Source organism: Apiospora kogelbergensis, assembly GCF_038363985.1.
Source record: "Apiospora kogelbergensis strain CBS 113332 chromosome Unknown utg000006l_segment0_segment0, whole genome shotgun sequence".
NCBI classification, from domain to species: Eukaryota; Fungi; Ascomycota; class Sordariomycetes; order Amphisphaeriales; family Apiosporaceae; genus Apiospora; species Apiospora kogelbergensis.
The window spans coordinates 4,224,830-4,245,026 of record NW_027117423.1 but is presented as its reverse complement, the minus strand read 5'-3'; the positions used below and the strand labels follow the sequence as shown (position 1 = coordinate 4,245,026).

The following is a 20,197-nucleotide window of genomic DNA, read 5'->3' as shown; positions in this document are numbered from 1 at the left end:
CGTCCACAACCGTTGACCTGCACAAAGACATACATTCTGCTCCTTTACCCTCTGACCCTCAAGCATATCCGTTCCTGCCACTCACGACGCCATAAGCACCGCCATTTCGGCCAAACATCTCTTCCAAGTCACCGGCAAGCTCTCGGGGCCTCTCGAAGGCCGCAAAATGGCCGCCCGACGGGTGTACCTTGTTCAGCACCAGGTCGCCAAGAGTCCTGTTCCAAAGGGGCGGAAAGACAGCTAAATCTTTGGGGAACTGGCTGCTGCCGATCTTGATGTCCTTAAGATATGTGCTGTTAATTGTTGCAGCCATGGGGTTCTTGTCATGCATGAATTCGTAGTAGATGCGCATTGTCGCGGCTGGGCCTGCCTTACTGAACCAGTAGATGCTGACCCATTTGCATACCTCGTAGTCGGTGTACGGATAGTTGTCGGACCAGTCGTGCAGTTTCTCGTATACCCAAGCCAGCAGTCCGACGGGCGAGTCCCTCAGGCTGTAGCCGATGGTCTGGGGCTTTGTCGTGTGCTCCATCATATAGCCCTTGCCCTCCTTCTTGAACCACTCAGTACGTTTGAGACCGTCAAGCTCTGCCTGTGTCCGCGGTGTAGCCTGGTCTTCTTCGTACAGCTCCGGAAAGTGCGTCGCACTAGGGGGCTCGGGAGTGGTCACGTTGTAATGGCTTGCCTTGCAGTGCCCGGGGTATAGGTATCCGAGGTATCTGGTGATAGGGTATCCGAGATCCCCACCTTGGGTAACGTACTCCTGGTAGCCCAGCACGTCAACCATGAGCTTGTTGAGGACCATGGCCATTTGGGGTAGGGAGAAGCCAAGTTTCTTAGGCCCCGTCGAGAAGCCAAAATTGGGCAGAGACGGAACGACGACATCAAATGCGGGCTTGTCATCGCCTCCGCCCATCAGCAGGGGCAGCAGTTTGGATGCCTCGTCGAAGGAGCCGGGCCACCCGTGGCAGAAGAGCAGCGGCACCGCGTTAGGCACGGGACTCTTTGCGTGGACAAAGTGTAGTTCTATAGGGTCGAAGCCGTCAATCTGGACTGTTGTCATGAACTGTGGCATCTGGTTGAGCTCGGCCTCGGCCTGGCGCCAATCAAACTCGTCACGCCAGTACCTAACCAGGCGCTTGATATCAGCCAGCGGACACCCGAGGTCCCAGCCGGCATCCTCGAGCTCGTCGGGCAGCTCGGCGGCGGCCAGCTTCTGCTTGAGCCGACCTATTTTGTCCTCTGGGACGTTGACTTTGTACGGCGTCACAGACATATCGAGGTTGGATGCGAGGAACTAATTCTCTCAGGGTGGTCGAAAGGGAATGGGCGTTCTGAGCAGAGCCGTGCGGAGCGGGGGAAGAATCAAGGCGTGCTGGAGTTCGACCACAGTCTGCGAAATGTGAGAGACGGAACGGCGTCCTGATTACTCGAGTACGCCTAGGAACAGTCTTTAAAAGATTGGCTTTTCCTGCCTCACGCAATACACAATTGTGAGATCTTATTGTTAATGCTTCTGGTTGGTAGCTGTTATACTCTACTACTCGGCAATCCCTCTTTTATCACTTGGGCATCTCGGACACGGAATGTTAGAATCAAGCCCGCGCCCGTGCTCAACGCCGACGTCATGGCATGCTGGGGTCTTGGAGCGGCAGCATAGCGGATCTATTAGTATCCGTCAATGAATGTGCAATGCATCCGCTGCATAGCCGAGCTGCAGTAGGAGTGTCACGCGGGGTAATCTTTTTAATCCCGTAGGCCAATGACAGGACAAATCCCCCTTCAATTCCCAAACGCCCCAAGCGAAGTGGTACGACCTGTATCTAGTGTTTCTGTAGACACAACCAACTGGAGGGGTTGCAGCCCAAAGGATTCATGTTACTCGAGTATAAATAACAGACATCGAAGATGAAGGAGGGAGGAAGAGAACCCATGTATTGCGGTCCGGCCCGTGCGGCATTACTTTTCGACAAATAGGTGCGAGTGGCTTGTTTTACATTCTTAGTTCGCCCAGCACTATAACTATTCTAATTGGACCAGGGTCGTCCGGAAATGATGTGACAGCTGGGTCGATGAGAGGTTGACTATACCAATCTAACCAGGGATGGATTCGGTTTCGTCAGCTGGACACTACACTGATGGCGTCGGATCGACGAGAATGGAAATACTTGGCCTTGCCAAGCAAGATGTGATTTGTCCCAGCAGTCAGGCCATCCAAGTAGACGCCAAGGTGCTTTGATCAGACGTCAGTCTCGCGCTCGGCGTGACTCATACGGAGCGTAGACTTGAACCTAGTCAACGGCGAGTGGAGAAATATTCCGATCCGCCCGTCCGCTCACGTATAATGTATAACAGTTCGGAAGTTCCGGGTAAAGTTATACAAGCTTCGTGTGCGGTCGAGCTTAAGGGTAGTGAATACGAACTCTCAGAGGTTTCGGGGACTTCGGCGTACGCGGATTAAGTGAAATCCTGAACCTGGTCTAGCAGTGAAGATTTGATCTAGTTTTCTGGATGGAACATTGGTTATCTATACCAAATCCAGGTTTCATTGGCATTCGAATTACACCATGAAAGAATCTAAAGAAGTGAGAAATAACGAGTTGGCTCTCTGCTTTTATATCATGAGTTCCATCCATCGGCATAAATAAGTCACAAACGGCTCCTATCACAACCCCGTGATTCACGTACCCCTCCCTGCCGGTGTAGTCTGTTAACGTGCCATGAACAGAAGATCTATTATCTACGCCTTGGCGAGACCGCTGAGTGCCTGCAAAATTTCCAAAACGGCGCTGTTTGCGCCGCCGCTCGCGGCGCCCGCGGCCCCATCGGGGCTGACTCCGTTGTTCTTGTCGGTGAACTTGCAGGCAATGTCGACGGGTGGGTTGGACGAGGAGCGGATGGCGTGGTTGACGCGGGCGGCGGTGCAGACCTCGCTGGTGTGGAAGGTGAAGATGGCGCCGTTGATCTCGGGCTTGAGGTGCTGCACATGCTCCCCTCGGCGCGCAGCCGTTGAGGTCCAGGTGATTCCACAGCTTGTTCGCCTTGACCGCGTGACCTATGTCCTGCGCCGTCACGTACTAGTACTGGACCACGGGCTGCGGAGTGTGAGTGAGAGTTAGCCTTTGCGATGCGAGTAGATATGCTAGGGAGCAGCTATGAGATCATGCTAGGAGAGATTTGGCCGGATAGTACAAGGACTATGGACACCACCATTCTGGTCTGAGTGACGACTCAGTTTACGATACGACGCGCGCTGACTGCTGCATTAATGTGCATTAGATGGAGGTAATGCGAAGGCATATACACGGACTGTATTGACTAGGTAAATATTAACAGCAGCCCAGACACTGTATAAGAAAGCATAAGATAACGACCAGGGAGACGCGTCGACCCCCAGAGCGGTCGCTCGGCGATTCAGTAGGAAACGCAGATCCAGCAGTAGCGCTAGGTGCACCACCCGCAGTAGCTGACGTCGCCCGCGACGGCAAAGGCCAGCCCATCATCTCATACACCCCGGACTCGACCGCAGCGCCAACCGTGACGCCGCAAGGCCCCGGCGTGACCGTGGGCGCCGCCGTCACGACGCACGCCTCGGTCGTGGCTGCATATGTCGCCGGCCGGTCGTCGTCAAACAGGGTCACCGTGGTCGCCGAGTGCGTCCACAGCGTCGTGGACGCGTAGCTCACGACGCCGAGGAGGCTCGGGCAGTCGTCTCGCTGCTGCCCGCTGCCTCCGCTCCCTCCCAGCAGCGCCGGCGGCGCTGGCACGTCCTCGTCGACGACCAGCTTCAGGGACCCCCGCGACACGGCGTGGCTCGCCATGTACGTGCTCTCGTTGTGGTGCGGCTCGCGCACGAACTCGCAGTAGGGGGCGACGCCAAAGGCCCACTCGAGGGTGTAGTTGCCGGGCTGGAGGTAGCCGCTGCTGGCGAACGCGACGCTGAACTCCTGTCCGTCGGCAGTGGTGTTGCGGCCGGACAGCGGGGACAGGCTGCCGCTGCGGTCGCCGAGGTGCTGGAACCGGCGCGGCTCGCGGAACAGGTCCCACCAGACGGCGTAGCCGTAGCGCGAGGCGGCGGCGGGGTTCTGCAGGCCGACGACGATGGGGATGCCGTCGGTCGAGGCGTTGTAGCGGCCGCCGTCGCGTGGGAAGACGAGGTCGGCTTCGACGGTGTTCCCAAGCGGCGAAGATGCGGCTGCGGAGTGTGGTAAAAGACACGGCAAAATGCCGTAGGCCAAGGCGGCCCGCAATGTTTTCATGGCTGGTGCTAGCATGAGAAATCTGCCAACACAGCAGACATTGGATGGAAGAAATTGGAAAGTTGGGAAACTAGTTGACGATCGATGTTATGAATTTACCCAGAGTAGCTCAACCTGGCAATTTCCTTTTCTGCCTAGTCCTAGTGGGTGAGCTACGAGGCGGTTGGTGGGTCCTTTTCAACCACGCTGCCGCCCATGATAGTCTAGCAGGGGGCCTATTCGTCTAGTGCCTCGTCATCTGAGCGACCGGGCGAAAATGCCCGTTTCCAGTCTTTCGACGCATTGTCGTATGCCCGAAGCGACCCGGCGGCTTTCCATCTCGCCTTTTGCAATGGTGTAGAATGCTGTAGAGCTGTTGATTACGGATAGTCTTTGCCAGGCTCTTCGGGTCATTTGAAGCGCCGGTGAGGATTGTAGAGGCTCGCTTCCTTCCGTTAAGTAGATATAATGTATATCATCAAATTAATTATAATAAAACATCAGATAGAACCCATTTCGAGTATCCCAGGGCGACATCTACGCTCGCATTTAGCAACAGCTCGACGATCTTGCCGGGGCTATATTGAAAGTATATATCTAGATAGCTATATATAATAAGTTCGGTACACAGGTTTATTCCAAAATCCTAACAGCCAATTATACCGCTTTTTCGTCTTTAAATATATCTTCCTTTCTTCGAGAAGCGCTGCCCTAATATTCAAGGGTATGTTGTGGAGAGGAACTTTGTCATACTTGCTACTTCGGTAGAACAATGCAAACCATTTGCGGCCGAAACCTAAATCCCCCCATGGCGAACTAAAGCCCTGAACATTGTTGTAGCCGAAGGTGAAAACCCCTGTTGGCCGTGTTCGTCCTTGAGGAGTTCCATGTAGACGAAGGTCCTACCTATCGTTGCGTTTTCCCCCGGTAATGTGTAATTAGGATCGGCCCCAAAGCTCAGAAGGAGGTTTAGCATTTCAACCCTCTTCTCGTCTGGCTCTGTAAAGTAAGTTTCGTAAAGGAGTGGCCATTGCACTGTAGCTCCCTGTATGGTGGAGGGAACCAATGACTGTCCGCCTGCTCGAACGTATGCAGTGACACCGTATCGGACTGCAAGTGAAAGAAAATTCTGTCCAAACAAGCCCCAAGATTCTGTGTCGTACCACTTCGCGCCAAGATAATCATAATCTGTTGAGTGATAAAGGGTTGGAAGCAGACTCTCCATATCTTGAAGAATCTTACATGCCTCCTTATCGTTCTCTATCGAAACATTCGCTGCATACCGCAGACTAGCCTTGATGCCCTCCATGGGGACATCATCAGGAGCGCATGCCTTAATATTCGCCCAACTTGCGACACACAAGCTCAAGTGGGGGTCGAATGATTTTCGAATAGACGGCCCCAGAAGGGTTTGTGCTTTTTCACTTGCAACAAAGTCCTTCACCGTCCGGTGAAGATATTGGACCATTGGCTGAGCGGGTGCACTCGATGCGCTTCCTGGGTTCATTCGCGGTCGACTGACCTCCAATAGCCCTTTCAACCTACTGTTCAGACGCCGTACCATCCCCTCATGACGTAGTGACAGCTGATCCAATGAGCTGGACCTCCATGACATGGAAGTCACGGTCTCAACTGTTTCTTCGTCGGCAAACGACATGATAATGGTGGTCAGGGGTTCTAATGACGCTTCCATAATCATGAGCAGCTGGGCAGCATGTTCCAGGTAGAAAGGATCCAGACTGCTCAACAGCCTCTCATAGAGCTCTTCCAGATCTGGCGGCAATAAATCAAGCCGCTTTTGAAGATCGACAATACGGTCACCGTACGTCATCCCGTTTACTAGCGAAGATACCACCAGGTGAACCCAGAGAAAGACACCTGACGATTTCTTGACAATGTTCTCGACGAGCTCTCCAGCAAACACGGGCTCTCGTATTTCGAGGGTTTTAAACTCGGGTTCCTGATGAAAGTTCGAGGAAACATACTTGTGTATGTCGTCGTATGTTAAGTCTTCCATCCGAAGATGAGGTGCCTTTCTGAAAGCATCCTCGAAAGCAATCCAAGGCCGACTGGCCACACAGATCTTGACCCGGGAATTCCGTTGAACGAGATCTTTGAAAAGAGACACCAGCTTTTCAGGATTGCCAGTGTACTCGTCTAGCCCGTCTATAAAGAGGCAGAGTTTGCCTGAGCTCGTGACAGCATCCACCGCCAGTTCAAAAGCACTTGTGACTTCCTCTTCCCTCCATGTTGTTGGCATAACTCCAAGGATAAAGAGAGCTTCCCACCGTGAAGGCAGTACTCGTGGAATAACTTCGGGCAGTTCCAGGAGCATTTGGTATAACAAAGTGCGTAGGAGCCCAATGCTGGTCATTTGAAGCTCAACCCCTGAATTCCAGAAGTAGAATGAAGCCAGATAGAGTTGGTCTGTTCCCGACCATTTCTGCAGATACTTGATACACCTAGCCTCGGGCTCTGCCACTTCCTGGGTTTGTAATCTGACAGGCTGACAGAGATATTTCATCAAAGTCGATTTACCTGACCCAGGTTTACCAGTGATCCAATAGATCTGGCTGTCACACTCAAGCCATTCTCTAGTGCTGTGCCAATTCTGGATTGTCGATGCATCCTCGCTAAGTGCCCATTGGAGCGTGGCCTCGTGTGCAATCGCAACCCGATCTTCGCGGTCTTGGAAGCCCTCGTATGAAAGGGGATTCCAAGATCGCTCTCTCGAGCTGACCACGCCGTTCGGTCGGCATAAGGATCGACTGAGAATTTGTGACTGTTTCTCTGGTTCGAGCATGATATATTTCTGCGACTAGGTCGTTTTGCAGGCCACGCTTTAAATCCTCACCATCAGAGCGAGAGGCTCTGTCCGCAAGAAATTTGACAATAGCCTCTGTCGTGTGTTCTTGGGCGAATGTCCTCTGTGAGTCAACTCCCAAGATTCTGAGAGTTTCCTCCTGTTGATTAGGTGTCTGGTTGACATGTTGCCTTAAAATGGGTGTTAGCAGTAGCCAACCAGTTGAAGTTGACACTAATGACGTACCTGAGGGATGCAAGGAGATGAAACATCATTTGGGCACGCAATCCTTCCAATTTTGATTTGAGGGAAGTGATCTCGTTCTCTGACCACATAGAGTTGAAAGCAAATTTGATCGCATCTCGTTTGCGCCTCTTTCTGTTCGTCTCAGGGCGGAACTTCTCAAGCATCTTGCGAATTTGAATTATTACCTTCCTACATTCCCCGGCAAGGGGGGATGAATCCAGTCTGGTCCTCATCTGGCCCTCCTGGGTTGTGGGCTGACGCTCCGAGCGCTGTCAGGATCTGATCAAATTGATCCGCGAGCTCCCTCAACTCGGTAAAGGTTGCCAGAGCCTCGGCTTGTGAACGATGAAACTTCAAGGCGAGGACGACAAACTTCCCACCGGCTTCTGTGAATTGGAAGATAGTTCCCGCTAGGGCAAACGCCGAAGCTGGTTCCATGATGAACCTGACCTCTCTCGGGAAACGATGATGAAGAGGAGAAGTTGCCACCACATCAAGACGCTCGAAGCAGTTTTTAATCGAAATTACCGAACTGCGGCAAGGCCGACTTGGTGGGGTTGCATCGACGACATGATCCAATAAGAGGTGCAGATCATTTCAGAAGACGACAATCTCTGATATGTGGCTGCTTTTAGGCTGACCGTCAGGCGGACATGGGCGCCCGAGGCGCCTTTCCGATTGCCTACGTGGGCAGAATACGACATGCAGCGACGAAGACCTGCAGGGCTGGTAGAAAGCAAGAGGGATTAATTTAAGTCTTTCACCTAGCTGCCGGATTACGACTGCCCTGGCGTTGCTCACAGAGATATATCACAAGTTACCGACTGGGTGTCACAGCAGGCTGGTATTTGTATCTCGGCCAGTGGCAGATCAAAGGTTTTGTCAAAGATCATTCCTATGCTTGTCATGTTTTTAATCTCGATATCTTCGACTGGGATAACTCGAACAGCCAAAACTTATCACGATGATCGGAAGGACTGGAAGGAGTGGAACACCGAGACAACTGGAATAGCTGAAATACAACAGTGCAATCAATAATGAATCCCTCAAATGAAAATGCGTATGATTGAGCGTAATTTGGGGCAAGGCAGAATTGTTGGTTTGCCTCGTTTGAAATCATTCCAGGTGGCTTTCGGGCGTTGGAGACGTGGCCACAGGAGGTGGCCATGCGCGGGGTTGCAAGGTCGTACAGAGTGGCGAGCGTACATGCAGACATCAGGCAAATAGCACACGAAAAGCAAGCAAGTACACGGTGTTATGGGAGCCAGGGGAGCAGTACGGGTGGTGGCCATGATTGCTTCGACATCAGATTGTCCTTGATCCATTGCCGTTTATCATGCACATCAAGATGTGTGATATGAATCAAAAATACGGTATTGATATTTAATCTTCTTCTATCCTGAGCTTCAATTGATCTATTATGGCGAGACTGGGTTTCTCCAGGTCCAATTGTCCGCATTAGCCCCTATGAACTCCATGTTAACGACCCTAGCTTCTATGGGAGACTGGACAACCGAAAAGTACAGTGGGACAAATACGATTGATCCATGAATGCATTTGGTGCCCCCTCGTCTACGATCTGCTCAGTGAAGCGTGATCCCCATAGACAACGACGTGCTGCTCTGAATCCGTTCTTTTTCAAGGCAAATGTAGCCAGCAGGGTTGACATCATTCGACCATTGGTCTCTGAGCTTTGCAGCAAAATTGATAGTTTCGCGGCCTCGAGATCTTCCCAGATCGGCACGAGCGCTGCTATCAGAATCTTTGTCCGCGACGTTTCTACAGAGTTTATGATCGGAGAGAGTTACCACATTTTAGATGCCCAAGAACTTAACGCGGATGTTGTTATTCTGTTCAAGGGTACGGGGAACCTTTGGCGAAGGACAAGCAGCTGAGACTTGAGTTGACCGCGGCCCGACAGAACAGTCAAAAGCCCGACCTCAGCAGGCCTGTACTCGAGAATATGCCCTATCCCACAGCGGTCATAATGGAAGGATTGCGACTTAGCCCAGGGCTTGCGACACGCGCACAGCGGGTAGCGCCGGACCGCGACTTGGTGTACGCTGGCCCCATCATACCGGCGAGGACTATGCCCCCTTTGGACGAGACACGAAGATATGCCTCTGAATGTAGTAAGCTTCTTTTTCTTCTCCTTCTGATGGATCCTCTCTCGACATTTTAACATGTTCATAGAACGTCTTCTGTCCACCAAACAACCCATCGCCCCTATTTATCCCCATCGCTTACTCTATGGATACTGCAGTCTTGCCTGGGCGGAGATTTATATCGTTATATCTACTCTAATTTAACTGTTTGATTTGGCGTTTGATCCAGACGCCCTTAGGGACTTGGAATGCACGAGCAATGAGTTTCTCATTAGAACTACGAAACGGAACGGATCAAGGGCTTTCGTGAATTGAGTCGAGGTATGATCGCTGGAGTCCATTTTCAACACGATATTTGTGCACAACTGGGTCATTTAAATCCGGCATTTGGTTCTTGGATGTATCGCTGTGGACTCTGTCCTTTCATTATAACTATTTCACCAATCTACCGTCGTGACGACCTCCGAAGCCCGGGGCTGTAAGCGGGGACGTTAGAAGATGCAGAAATTGGTAATGAGCACCAAAAGAAGAGTATATTGATCTTATTGATAGTCAACCTGTGGATCAAATCTATGCACCGAATGCGAACGGCGAACATGAAAGTTCCGCGTCACGTGGATCTTGTGCTCGTCGGACGACGGACCGCTTTGCCCGGACTGCCGGACGATTCGCTCCGTGCTCGAGGCGGCCTCGCAGTCGACGACGGTGCGGTCGTGCGCGAGCCACGTGTCCATCTCGTGCGGGTGCCGGTACCTGTTCTTGCGGTGCTTGCGGTCCTCGAGCTCCGTGTGTCCGGCGGGCACCTGGCCCGACCCAACAGCGCCGCCCGGACCCGCCGCGGCCCCTTTCCCGCTCGACCCGAAGTACGACCCGTAGGTGCTGCCGCTGCGCCGCCAGAAGGAAGGCCGGAACGCGGCGACGAAGACGGGGGCGTTGACGACGAAGCAGGAGACGAGGCATTCGCGGCATGCCCAGAAGGCGGGGGCGGCGCCGGCTTTCTACACGCAGGTGGATGGTCAGATTTAACCGATGCAGAGGGTATTATGCTGCTGTGAGGATAGGGGATCTTGGATCAAAACTTACTCCTGTCATTGAGAAGTAAACGCGTAGGATCGCTGCCACCATGGTGAAAGCACTGGCGCACAATATCACTGCGATGCCGATTTTCTTCGCCCAATGCATCCGGGCCTCGCGAAGCAGCTGGATAGACTCTTTAGTACCACGAGTACGTCAGAGAGGTGTAACAACTTACGGGGATTGGAATAGCAGCAATGCCAAGGTCGGTCGAACAGTTCATGATCAGAACCGCCATGTAGAGCCCAGGGGTATCAGGATAGCATCGCGCTAAGAACGGATCAGTATCCAAGGCGCCGTAATAGTGAGAGGCATATATTTGCTGGCTTACTTCCGGGATCTGGATAGATTTGCCAATACTTGTGAAAGGGGATACAGTAAGTCGTGACGAGTATGACGATGATCAAGTAGCAACCGACGACAATAGCCATGAGAGGCTTGATGAAGCGCTGGACCCAAAGACCACGAGTCAATCGCTTTAGGAGGAACAAGATACATAGCTTCTCCGTCCACTATCACGCACCAGATAGGTTAGCAAATGGTAATGTTTTGGGCAGAGGTAGCCACTTACAACAAATCCAGGATAGGTAAACCAACCGACTAAGAACCACTTGGACCCAACCGCCAGCGACTCGGCCAGGTCTGGTGTTTGAGTGACTATTTGGAGTCTGGCAGCTTCGCTTGGGGGCACCCTGTTGTGTCCGTTTTCCGCCACGCCCTGGGCCGCAAATGACATGACTGTGATGATGGCCTAAGGGAAGAGTAGGAATGTATTAGCATTCCAATTGGCTGGGAGTAGCTGTCGAGATAGGGTATGTGTGTATTAGTTGTACAATGACTTACAAAAGCTAGAACTGATAGGTAATCATCTCCATCAAGCCGACGAACGCCTTGGACTCGAATGCGTACGGCGAGTCGGGACCATAGAATAAGTGTGATGGCACCATACTCAGCCCATTGTTCGATAACAAAGGACTTAGTTTCGGGGTCCATACTTTGCTACTTTGAACTGGCCCAAAAGCTTGAAGAGACGTTCTTCCACGGGGGTAATATGATGCAAAGTTATCCCATCTCGACATCGCATGCAGTTGTGCCCTCTTACCTTATCAAAGCCAACTGTACCCCTAAATGCTGTTTTGGCAACCCAGTCATCTGGTAAATGACCAAACCAGCATTGGAGCCAAATGCAGGGGCTCAATGGATGATCACGATATCTGTGACACCCAAGGATGGGTAAGGATTGCCGACATGCGCGAGATGTCGACCTGTCAGAATACTGGTAGCAGGAAATCCATGTTGAGTTTGCTCTGAATGCCTGGCGGTGTACCATCGTTTCTGTCACGGTCGCGTGCCGGCGAGCCATTGCGCTGGTCGTTGCTGGCTGTTACCGACTTGCAACTGTATGGATTTGTCTAGGGCATTTGAAGGTAAGATGAACATCACAACACCCGAAACAGCGACCCGGAACGTCGAGTGGCCAAGTCTTGGGCTGCCAATACTTGGGAGAGGTATGATCGATCATATTTCAATCCCGTAACCGAGGGTCGTGGAATTTCCTCCTGTGGCGTAAGGGATACGCTCTGGCCTGCCGCTGTTAGCGCACTGCAGTTGGTGCATTGTCTTTGATTGCCATGGTTCGGCGGATGCGAAACGACCTCCATGCAAGCCACAACAGTTGTTTCCCCAACACTGGAGCGGGGTTCAAGCCCAGTTCAAATAACATCCCGACGAATACGGACGCCACTTGGCTCTGATGCAGTATCACACGGCTGTATATCGAATGGCACATTCGTGCCGAGGTGGAGTCTTGAGTATGGATCCAAGTAATGGTGGCACGGTGTAATGCCGGGTTCCGCTAGCTATTTGGGTTGATGCAAGGAGGGATACCGTTTGAAGCAGCAAATATGCCACCGAATGGGGTAAAGGAACGACACCTCAATATTGCATGCAGTTCCCCTCTCAGTGCCCCTCGTCGACTTGAAGCCCTGGCACCTAGGCACTTAAGGGATTGGATTTGCCGGTTGCCGTGGACTTATATATGGCCCCTTATGCTGCCAGTGGAATGTCTTAATCTCGTTTGAACATGTGATCAGAGCAACAAGTAGCAAACATGACAAAACTTCTCAGCGGAACGGCCTTCATTACAGGTGCTGCATCAGGTGAGCGGTTGCTTTTGGTTCCCCCTATCCGTTTCAGCAGTTTCCACCATTGACACGCTCCTCAATAGGCATCGGTTACCATACAGCCCTTTCCTTTGCCAAATACGGCATGGAAAACCTGGCCCTGGCCGACATCGACCGGGACACGCTCGCCCAGGCAGCCAAGTCGGTACGGGAGAAGTACCCGGGCGTCCAAGTCCTCGAGCTCGAAATGGACGTCCGCCGGACGGACCAGGTGAAGGCCGGGCTGGACGCCCTCGTCGCCCGGTTCGGCCGCCTCGACGTCGCCGTCAACAACGCCGCGATCCGGGGACCCACCAGCGCGACGGACCAGACCGACGAGGGCGCGTGGGCCGACGTCATCGAGACCAACCTCTCGGGCGTCTGGCGGGGCCAGAAGGAGGCCCTGCGCGTCATGCTCGGGCAGGAAGACCGGGGGAGCCGCGAGGGGCGCGGCCGCATCATCAATACGGCGTCCATGTTCGGGCTGTTCGCGCCGCCCAAGGGTCTCTCGCACACGCCCTACACGGCGGCCAAGCATGGCGTCGTCGGCCTCACCAAGGCCGATGCTGTCATTTACGGCAAGCAGGGTATTCGGATCAATGCCATCTGCCCGGGGTATGTATGGTTTTTTTGTTTCTTAAATGGAAAAAAGTGTCTCGATGGTCAATTTGGTTTAACTTGTGCCTTCTTGTAGTTGGACGGCAACTCCTCTCCTCCAGCAGGTCATCGACGATCCGAATCAGCCCATGTTGAACCAGGAGATTGAGCGTGGCGCCATGCCGCGTGCCGGCCACGTCGATGAGATTGCCGATGCCATTGTTTTCTTGGCTTCACCTATGAGCAGTTTTATGCAGGGTGCGTCCATCGTTGTGGACGGCGGTTTCACGTTGACATGACGTTGAAAAGAAAGTTAGGGGTCTAGCGAGGGGACTGGGGGCCCAGGCAATGTAGCCGCTGCGCTAATCACTTTAGGGGGTATGTACCTGAGAAAGCCCCCAAGCAACTTGGAGCAGTAAAGTGTGTATGCGCAAAAGATTTCAATGAAGAAAATAATTGAGGTTCATCTGATCTTCAAATTGAGAATAATTGCTTGATACATATGCTGTAGCCGATTGAGCAATTTAGCACTAGACTGGCGTCATAGGATTTTCTTTACATGGCAACGGTGAAGTGGTGAGGAGGCAATCAGTGACCAAACAGAGCTACAAATTAGTGCACCTCGGTTTCTACAGCTATTAAACAGTTTACTTTAGCGAACATTCTTCGACCTGCGCACATTGGAATGGAATCATTGACGCTCGTACTAAGCGTACTGCCTGGGCCCTTGCATTGTTCCTGACTGTCGCATCAACAAGCAGTCATGTACTCAACTAACCTCTCGCAGACAATTTGACCGTCAGACCCGGCTCCAGATACGCAATCCCCCCGCAGGCGCAGTACCGCCCCTCCTCGAGCACTTCGACGTCGAAGCGCCGCAGCACCTCGGGTACGAGCTTGTGCAGCTCCATCAGCGCCAGCTCCTTGCCCAGGCAGACGCGCGGGCCCATGCCGAACGTGTACATGTACGCGTCCATGCGCATGGTGCGCTCCTCGCTTTCGAGCCACCGCTCCGGCTGGAACTCGTCCGGGCGGGGCCCGAACGCGTCCGCGTCTTGCTGCACCACCACGGCGTGGCTGAGCATCTGCGTGCCCCCGGGATGTGGTGGCCGCCAATCGTCTTGCCCTCGAGCGCCGGCGTGACGCGCGAGAACAGGTTGGGGATCGGCGGGTGCACGCGCAGGCTCTCACGGATGCAGGCGCTGAGGTAGGGGAGGTGGCGCTTCGTCTCGTCGTACTGCACCACCGGATCGCTCAGGAGGCCCTTGGCGTCGGCCGTCGCCAGCTCTTCGCGCACCTTCGCCAGCACCTCGGGGTGACTCAGGATGAACCGCAGGGTCGCGCCCAGCCCGGTCCCCGTGGTGTCCGCACCGGCCTGGATGAACAGCGTCATGTTCGCGAGCTTCTGCTCGTCGGTGAGCGGCTCGTCGTCGATGCGCGCGTCGATGGCGTGCTGCAGCGCATCCGTGAACGGAGGAGCGCTCGTTTTGGGGGTCTTGTCATTTCTCTGGAGCTGGCCGTGGCGCTCCGAGATCTCGCGCGCTCTCTGGGCCATGAGCCAGCCGTTGCCCCATTCGTCCGACAGCTTGGGGAGGATGTAGTCGCGCAGCTTGGAGCTGAGGACGACCTCGCGCATGAAGCGCCAGCGCACCGCCAGCCCGAAGAGGCTCGTGCCGTAGCGCCAGGCGTGCAGCATCCCGCGCTCGTCCCGGTCGTTTTTCACGAAGCCCCAGGGCGTGGTGAAGAGGACCGTGGTCATGACATCGGCGGCGAACTCGCTGTGTCCCGGCAACCGCATTACCAACGTTAGCGCGAAATCCTAGGAAGAGCTGATTTCCGCTTTTTGGGGATGGTGCTACTCACGACGTCTTGTTACTCAGGATGATGGACTTCCCGATTTCTTCAGGTCGCTTCCGATTGGCGACCCAGTGCACGATGAGGTCGTCAATCTTGCCCTCCCACGCCTTCTTCAGTGTCCCCACCGACCAGAAAGAGCCCCCGAGAGCCTTGCGCAGCTTCCTGTGGTCATCGACTCCAATGGTGGTGAAAAGAGGTCGGCCCGATCGCTTCGTGCTGGTAGATGCTGCCCTTGGTGTTGCAGGCCGCATCCCAGTAGATGTCGCGGAGATGGCTAGCCTTATAGAAGAGAAGCAGGTCGGGTGTAATTCGGATCGGTGCGCCGTCCTCTGCTTTTCGGTTGCATTGCATTATCAGAGACGGCTTCTTTCATGGTCCAAACGTGATCTATGGTATGTAACTGATTTTACTTACTGCCATACTTCTCCACCAGACTGCAAAGCCATGCTGGCTCGCATTGAGACAAGCCGGCTATTCCAAGTGGCAACGATGTGCAAGCCGTGAACCACGGGCCCGGGAAGCCTTTGAGGGGGTGGAAGTAGAGGTTGTAGACGACGCGCCAGGCCGCCGCCCCGACACAGATCGTGGCCAGCAACGCGAACCCCAAAACGAACCCAGACCCCGAATTGGCTATGATACTCTCGACGTGCGAAACCATATTGTCGGAGCCAGTCGGGATTCAGCTGGCTTTCTTAATGGTTGCTTGGGCGTGATTGATACAGTACTTTCCACTAAGCATTTAGTGACCGAACTGAAAGTGCTAGAGCTCAAGACGTGTGCGGCCTCCCCCGGATGCATGTCTTCTTTATGCATTCACATTTCCACTGGCATACCTTAACGGTGTTTTCGCAGACAGTTTCCGTGGTTGTCGCGTTATGCAGTGCCATCAGTAACCCGACGCACATTCCGCATACCCCATGCTAACTGGGCGAATCGGACGTTACACAGCAGTCTTGGGCCGCAACACATCCCGCGCAGCGTCGTAATTATGACATACATTGTCTCGGCCGAGGAATGTCCACTCATGCATGATGATACGGCAATGATGGATTGAATGGGTGTTGTTAAATCATTGTTGGTGTGGGGGATTGGGGATATAGGGGGTTAATCGCCATGATTCCCATCTAGGATACCCATTTGGCGGGCTACTGCTGTTCCACACCAACGTTGATTTGAAGACGAGCCGTTCCGATAATAAGACAAGGGTTGAGGATGGGAGGCTAGAACTGGCCACTAATATTCCGTATATTTCTACGGGTGTCGGCCGCCAACCACACCCCCTCTCTCTCCCAATCCAATCACTCGCAAACATCTACCCATTACGTTCCTCCGCAGAACTTGGCGGGTTGACTCCGAATTCAGACCACACCTCTGTGAGAACTCTCCAAGATGGCGACCCCGCGCTTGATGCAGAGCAGCTACTTCCGTGAGGCAGGCATCTGCACTGGACCGGGGCTCGCCGAATATTCCTCTGTCCATTTGCATCAAGCCACTTCGGCTCCTGAGGATATCTAATGTGTAGGAAGCATAAGACAAACCAACATCAAAGTGCGTCGCTCTAGCTTTTTGCTTTCCAGCGACACGTGCGGCACAGTCAACGGATAGTTACATATTTCATAATAATGACCAACAAATGGGCCATTGCCCGTGAGATCTCTACCATCCTAAGCTAACGATTTCGGTTCAATCCTGTTGGGGATTCGACCATTCCTATACTGCCATAGACGGCTGAGGTCTTTCACCTGGACGTTTCCATTGCCATGATCAACGGCATTTACCTGCTGCAAGACTTTCGCGCCCCCTTGACACTCCACATGCTTAAGCATAACCCCTCACGAGCGAAATCGCGATTCGCGCCATGATCCGGACCCGTGCTGTTTCCGATGAAGCTCTCCATGAACTCGTTGTCTTCGGCACAGCCCGTGTAGTCGCCTGCCGCGTTTCGTGCCAAAGGGAACATGCCATGGAGGTAGTGCTGATTGAGCATGTGGCCCGGCTGATCACGGGAAAAGAGGCGCCCGGCAAAGCGCGGGATTTGCTCCGTCGCCCGCTTGTTTGTCGCGAAGTGCAGTACCCCCACTCCGCGACATAGTCGGCCGTATGGGCGTAGTGTTCAATGTGTCTGATAGCCCGGTCTAGGGAAGCCTGTTTCTTGTTCCGATCTGGCTTCCCGTTAGGTTCCTCCGGGGTAGAGGCTACCTCGGCAGTTGGGGTGAGATAGGCTCCCTTTTTCGGATCCTCTACGAGCCTAGCGTTGTAAGATGGTAATTTACCCCCGGCATATGCCGTCAGTTCTTCGGTATCCTGCAACGCTTGGCTCTTTGCATGGCGGGGTGGGTTGTTGAAGTGATTGGCAGCGTTGCCAAAGGTGTATACCTCCAATTTGCGGAGGAGGTCCTGTGGGAGCTCTTGCAGAAGCCAATCTATAACAATACCGCCCTCGATACCACCCTGAGAGTCTAGAGATTTAAAAAATCAGTATTTATTGCCGGGTTGCATTCGAAGACGTGGTACTCACGCAGGATAAATATGACAGTGTCATATCGGTCATCGTACAACTTCTTTTTCAATTCCTTGTACACAAGCCGCACATCACTTGTCCCAACGTTTAAACAACGCTGGACCATAACCTCTATCAGGTCAAAAAATGATACCGTTTGTGCGGTTATGGACTCCCATGATAGGTCTTCCAAAGGTAAGGGCAAGACGGTCAAGGTTTGCTTGAAGCCAATGTCTCCTGCAAGAAATCAGTTAGATACTGGGTAGCATGTGCAAGAATATTTGTGATGGGCCATACCCAACTGAGATACCATTCAAGAATATCCACTGTTCATTCGGATGCTCTCGGTGATGCTGTGTATATTGCGGACGGGATTCGTAGGTCAGGGATGGTCCATTCAGGCAAAACCGACAAATTACCCAATTAACAGACAGGAAGGCTCCAATCGTCATCAGTGTGGTCCATACAGGAAGAAACGCGGCCATAGGCAGCGACAAAAAGAAGGATACTTGTAGTATAATGAGGACCGCGTGAATGAACATGCACCAAATGTTATGGACATTGAGGCGAAGCTCATCGAAAGTGTAGGCGGGAAATAACGGCCAAAAAACATATGACAAGGATGGGCTATACTTGATAGCATACCATATGTCTATGAGAATTAGTTCCCATGGCATGTCTGTATAGGTATAGTTTATGACGTCTCTATTGGGCACCTGGGCCCCGTAGTATGCCGCTCCATGATTCATAGTTGCTTCGGTTGCTTCGTATGGGGGTAGAGAAGATGGTCTCGGTGTGAGCAATTGGAATATACAAACTCCCTTTGTCACGGGAATGAGTGATTATAAAGTATATATAGTAAGACACCACATACATACAGCATCTGGCCAAATATGAAATTCAACATCCTTGTCCATTACGACACCCACAGTCCCCGAAGTTAAGATACTGCACATATCGGAAACAGCAATTTCACATGCTAAAAAATCGTCACCAGTCCGTTTCGCGAAAACTGTAAATGGAAGATCCTTATGTTATGTGCAATGTTGGGTCGCGATTAGAAATAATGACCGCATTATCACCACATTGTACTATTACAAAACAGAGCTTCCTGGGAAGACCGATGCTACACCACTATCACGGTGTCGTCAGTAAAGATATGCGTTTATGAGATGTAATAATAATTATGATGCAACTCATGCCAATAACGTTGTGCCTTCATTAAAGTCCATTAGGTAACTGATTATTCTTATCATGGCACGCAATCTGAATGTAGCGCAACTACATTCGATGTGCTCGCAATCTTTGAATGGTTGACATCAGGGGTGGCCTGACTCCACTCCAAAATTGTCTTGTCGGACTCGGTCAATTCCTTCCACTCCTCCCTGCAACATCCGGGATTCTCTGAATGATCTCAAAGATAGAACATTGGGTATCGAGGGATGGGGCAATCCAGTTGCGCAGTCCGCCCGACGTGAGTGAGTCCACGCCGATCTCCGAATTGATACTTATTTTATACCTGTCCGCTAAGGAAAAGGTATACGAATAAGATGACTTTAATTAAAAAAGATGACTGGCTAGTAAGTGACATAAGACCAGCAGTTTTCACTCGTTAGTATCAAGTTCCTGCCCGGTCTCCTCCTTATACCTACACCAGCATCAAAGTGCGTCGCTCGAGCATGTTGCTTTCCAGCGAAACGTCCCATAGATTCAAAATTCCAATTCGTTCCCAGTATGTATATTCGTTCGCTGATGGTGGAAGCTGTTCTTGAACGATAAGAACCTTCATCTCCTCTCTGTTATGCCATAGGACGATACCGAGCCATGTCTCCTCCAACAACCTCTGCTGCCAGCTTTGCATGACAGAAGCGCCTTCCCGACGTGGCCGAACAAGGTCAGAAGGTAGGTAGTCTTTCCGAGTCGCGTGGTATAACCCCCTCCATACAGAGTTGCCAATCGTTATGATACCTTTCCACTCATCCACCTTCTCCACACTGCAATATTCCGTGTAAAGACGAGCCGAGACTACGCATGCTCGGATGCACAGGGCGTAGGAGCGTCCCGAGAAGGCGATATCAGTCGAAGCTTCCTCGTCGGCAATGGTCTTTACAAGCCGTCGATAGTAATCGTCCCAGGGAATGATGGATTCCCCGTTACAAACAACTGACATTTCCACATCAAATCCGCTACCGCAGACGATACCAGGTGGCTCCCCAGAGACAACGCCACGCCACCCCGTCCAAGACCAGCTGGGGAATCCGTCTCGCCGATCAGCTACCCCTTTCAGTTCCCAACAGAGCCCGCTGACAAATCCAGCGAGGGCGACGCTGGCGACGACGTCCCCGCCCCGACTAATTATCTCTCTCCGGTTAATAGCACTCTTGCTCCGTATTCCAAAAGAGTACGAGTTACACAGGACCGGTACACCGCATATGTTATATACCGGGTTACGCTTGCGCTGGCGAAATGCCTGAAGGATACCCATCATAGCGTTCAGAGCGTCTGACTGGTACGTCAGTCGCCGCGCGGTGTAGTTGGTCAACAGTTTGAAGAGGTCGAAGCCGCCCATATCCGATGCCATGACACCACGGCCATCGTAAATCCACGAGGGCGCA

The 20,197-nt window shown here is 52.6% G+C and overlaps 8 protein-coding genes across 8 annotated transcripts; 2 read left to right on the top strand and 6 right to left on the bottom strand.

The window, feature by feature from the left end:
* Positions 1-58: 58 nt before the first annotated feature.
* On the bottom strand, positions 59-1,276 carry PG998_010198 (uncharacterized protein; the record flags this gene model as incomplete). Its single annotated transcript, XM_066877014.1, has 1 exon — positions 59-1,276. The coding sequence occupies one exon, from the start codon at positions 1,274-1,276 to the stop codon at positions 59-61; it is 1,218 nt and encodes a 405-aa protein (XP_066729170.1).
* A 1,464-nt stretch (positions 1,277-2,740) lies between these two features.
* On the bottom strand, positions 2,741-4,259 carry PG998_010197 (uncharacterized protein; the record flags this gene model as incomplete). The annotated part of the gene is made up of 2 exons (XM_066877013.1): positions 2,741-2,980; positions 3,372-4,259. The coding sequence occupies 2 exons, from the start codon at positions 4,257-4,259 to the stop codon at positions 2,741-2,743; spliced, it is 1,128 nt and encodes a 375-aa protein (XP_066729169.1).
* A 775-nt stretch (positions 4,260-5,034) lies between these two features.
* On the bottom strand, positions 5,035-7,725 carry PG998_010196 (uncharacterized protein; the record flags this gene model as incomplete). Its single annotated transcript, XM_066877012.1, has 5 exons — positions 5,035-5,426; positions 5,481-7,028; positions 7,093-7,232; positions 7,288-7,419; positions 7,481-7,725. The coding sequence occupies 5 exons, from the start codon at positions 7,723-7,725 to the stop codon at positions 5,035-5,037; spliced, it is 2,457 nt and encodes an 818-aa protein (XP_066729168.1).
* A 1,109-nt stretch (positions 7,726-8,834) lies between these two features.
* Positions 8,835-9,418, top strand: PG998_010195 (cytochrome P450 oxidoreductase; the record flags this gene model as incomplete). Its single annotated transcript, XM_066877011.1, has 2 exons — positions 8,835-9,090; positions 9,147-9,418. Coding segments are annotated over 2 exons (528 nt in total), but the record flags the coding sequence as incomplete, so codon positions are not given.
* Positions 9,419-9,934: 516 nt separating this feature from the next.
* PG998_010194 (uncharacterized protein) lies at positions 9,935-11,459 on the bottom strand (the record flags this gene model as incomplete). The annotated part of the gene is made up of 6 exons (XM_066877010.1): positions 9,935-10,390; positions 10,476-10,592; positions 10,645-10,736; positions 10,798-10,978; positions 11,038-11,217; positions 11,310-11,459. The coding sequence occupies 6 exons, from the start codon at positions 11,457-11,459 to the stop codon at positions 9,935-9,937; spliced, it is 1,176 nt and encodes a 391-aa protein (XP_066729166.1).
* A 1,117-nt stretch (positions 11,460-12,576) lies between these two features.
* Positions 12,577-13,524, top strand: PG998_010193 (uncharacterized protein; the record flags this gene model as incomplete). Its single annotated transcript, XM_066877009.1, has 3 exons — positions 12,577-12,625; positions 12,694-13,243; positions 13,323-13,524. The coding sequence occupies 3 exons, from the start codon at positions 12,577-12,579 to the stop codon at positions 13,522-13,524; spliced, it is 801 nt and encodes a 266-aa protein (XP_066729165.1).
* Positions 13,525-13,998: 474 nt separating this feature from the next.
* Positions 13,999-15,528, bottom strand: PG998_010192 (pisatin demethylase; the record flags this gene model as incomplete). Its single annotated transcript, XM_066877008.1, has 4 exons — positions 13,999-14,310; positions 14,370-15,003; positions 15,089-15,361; positions 15,497-15,528. 4 exons carry the CDS (start codon positions 15,526-15,528, stop codon positions 13,999-14,001), a joined length of 1,251 nt encoding a protein of 416 aa, XP_066729164.1.
* A 3,702-nt stretch (positions 15,529-19,230) lies between these two features.
* On the bottom strand, positions 19,231-20,151 carry PG998_010191 (uncharacterized protein; the record flags this gene model as incomplete). The annotated part of the gene is made up of 1 exon (XM_066877007.1): positions 19,231-20,151. One exon carries the CDS (start codon positions 20,149-20,151, stop codon positions 19,231-19,233), a length of 921 nt encoding a protein of 306 aa, XP_066729163.1.
* Positions 20,152-20,197: the final 46 nt, after the last annotated feature.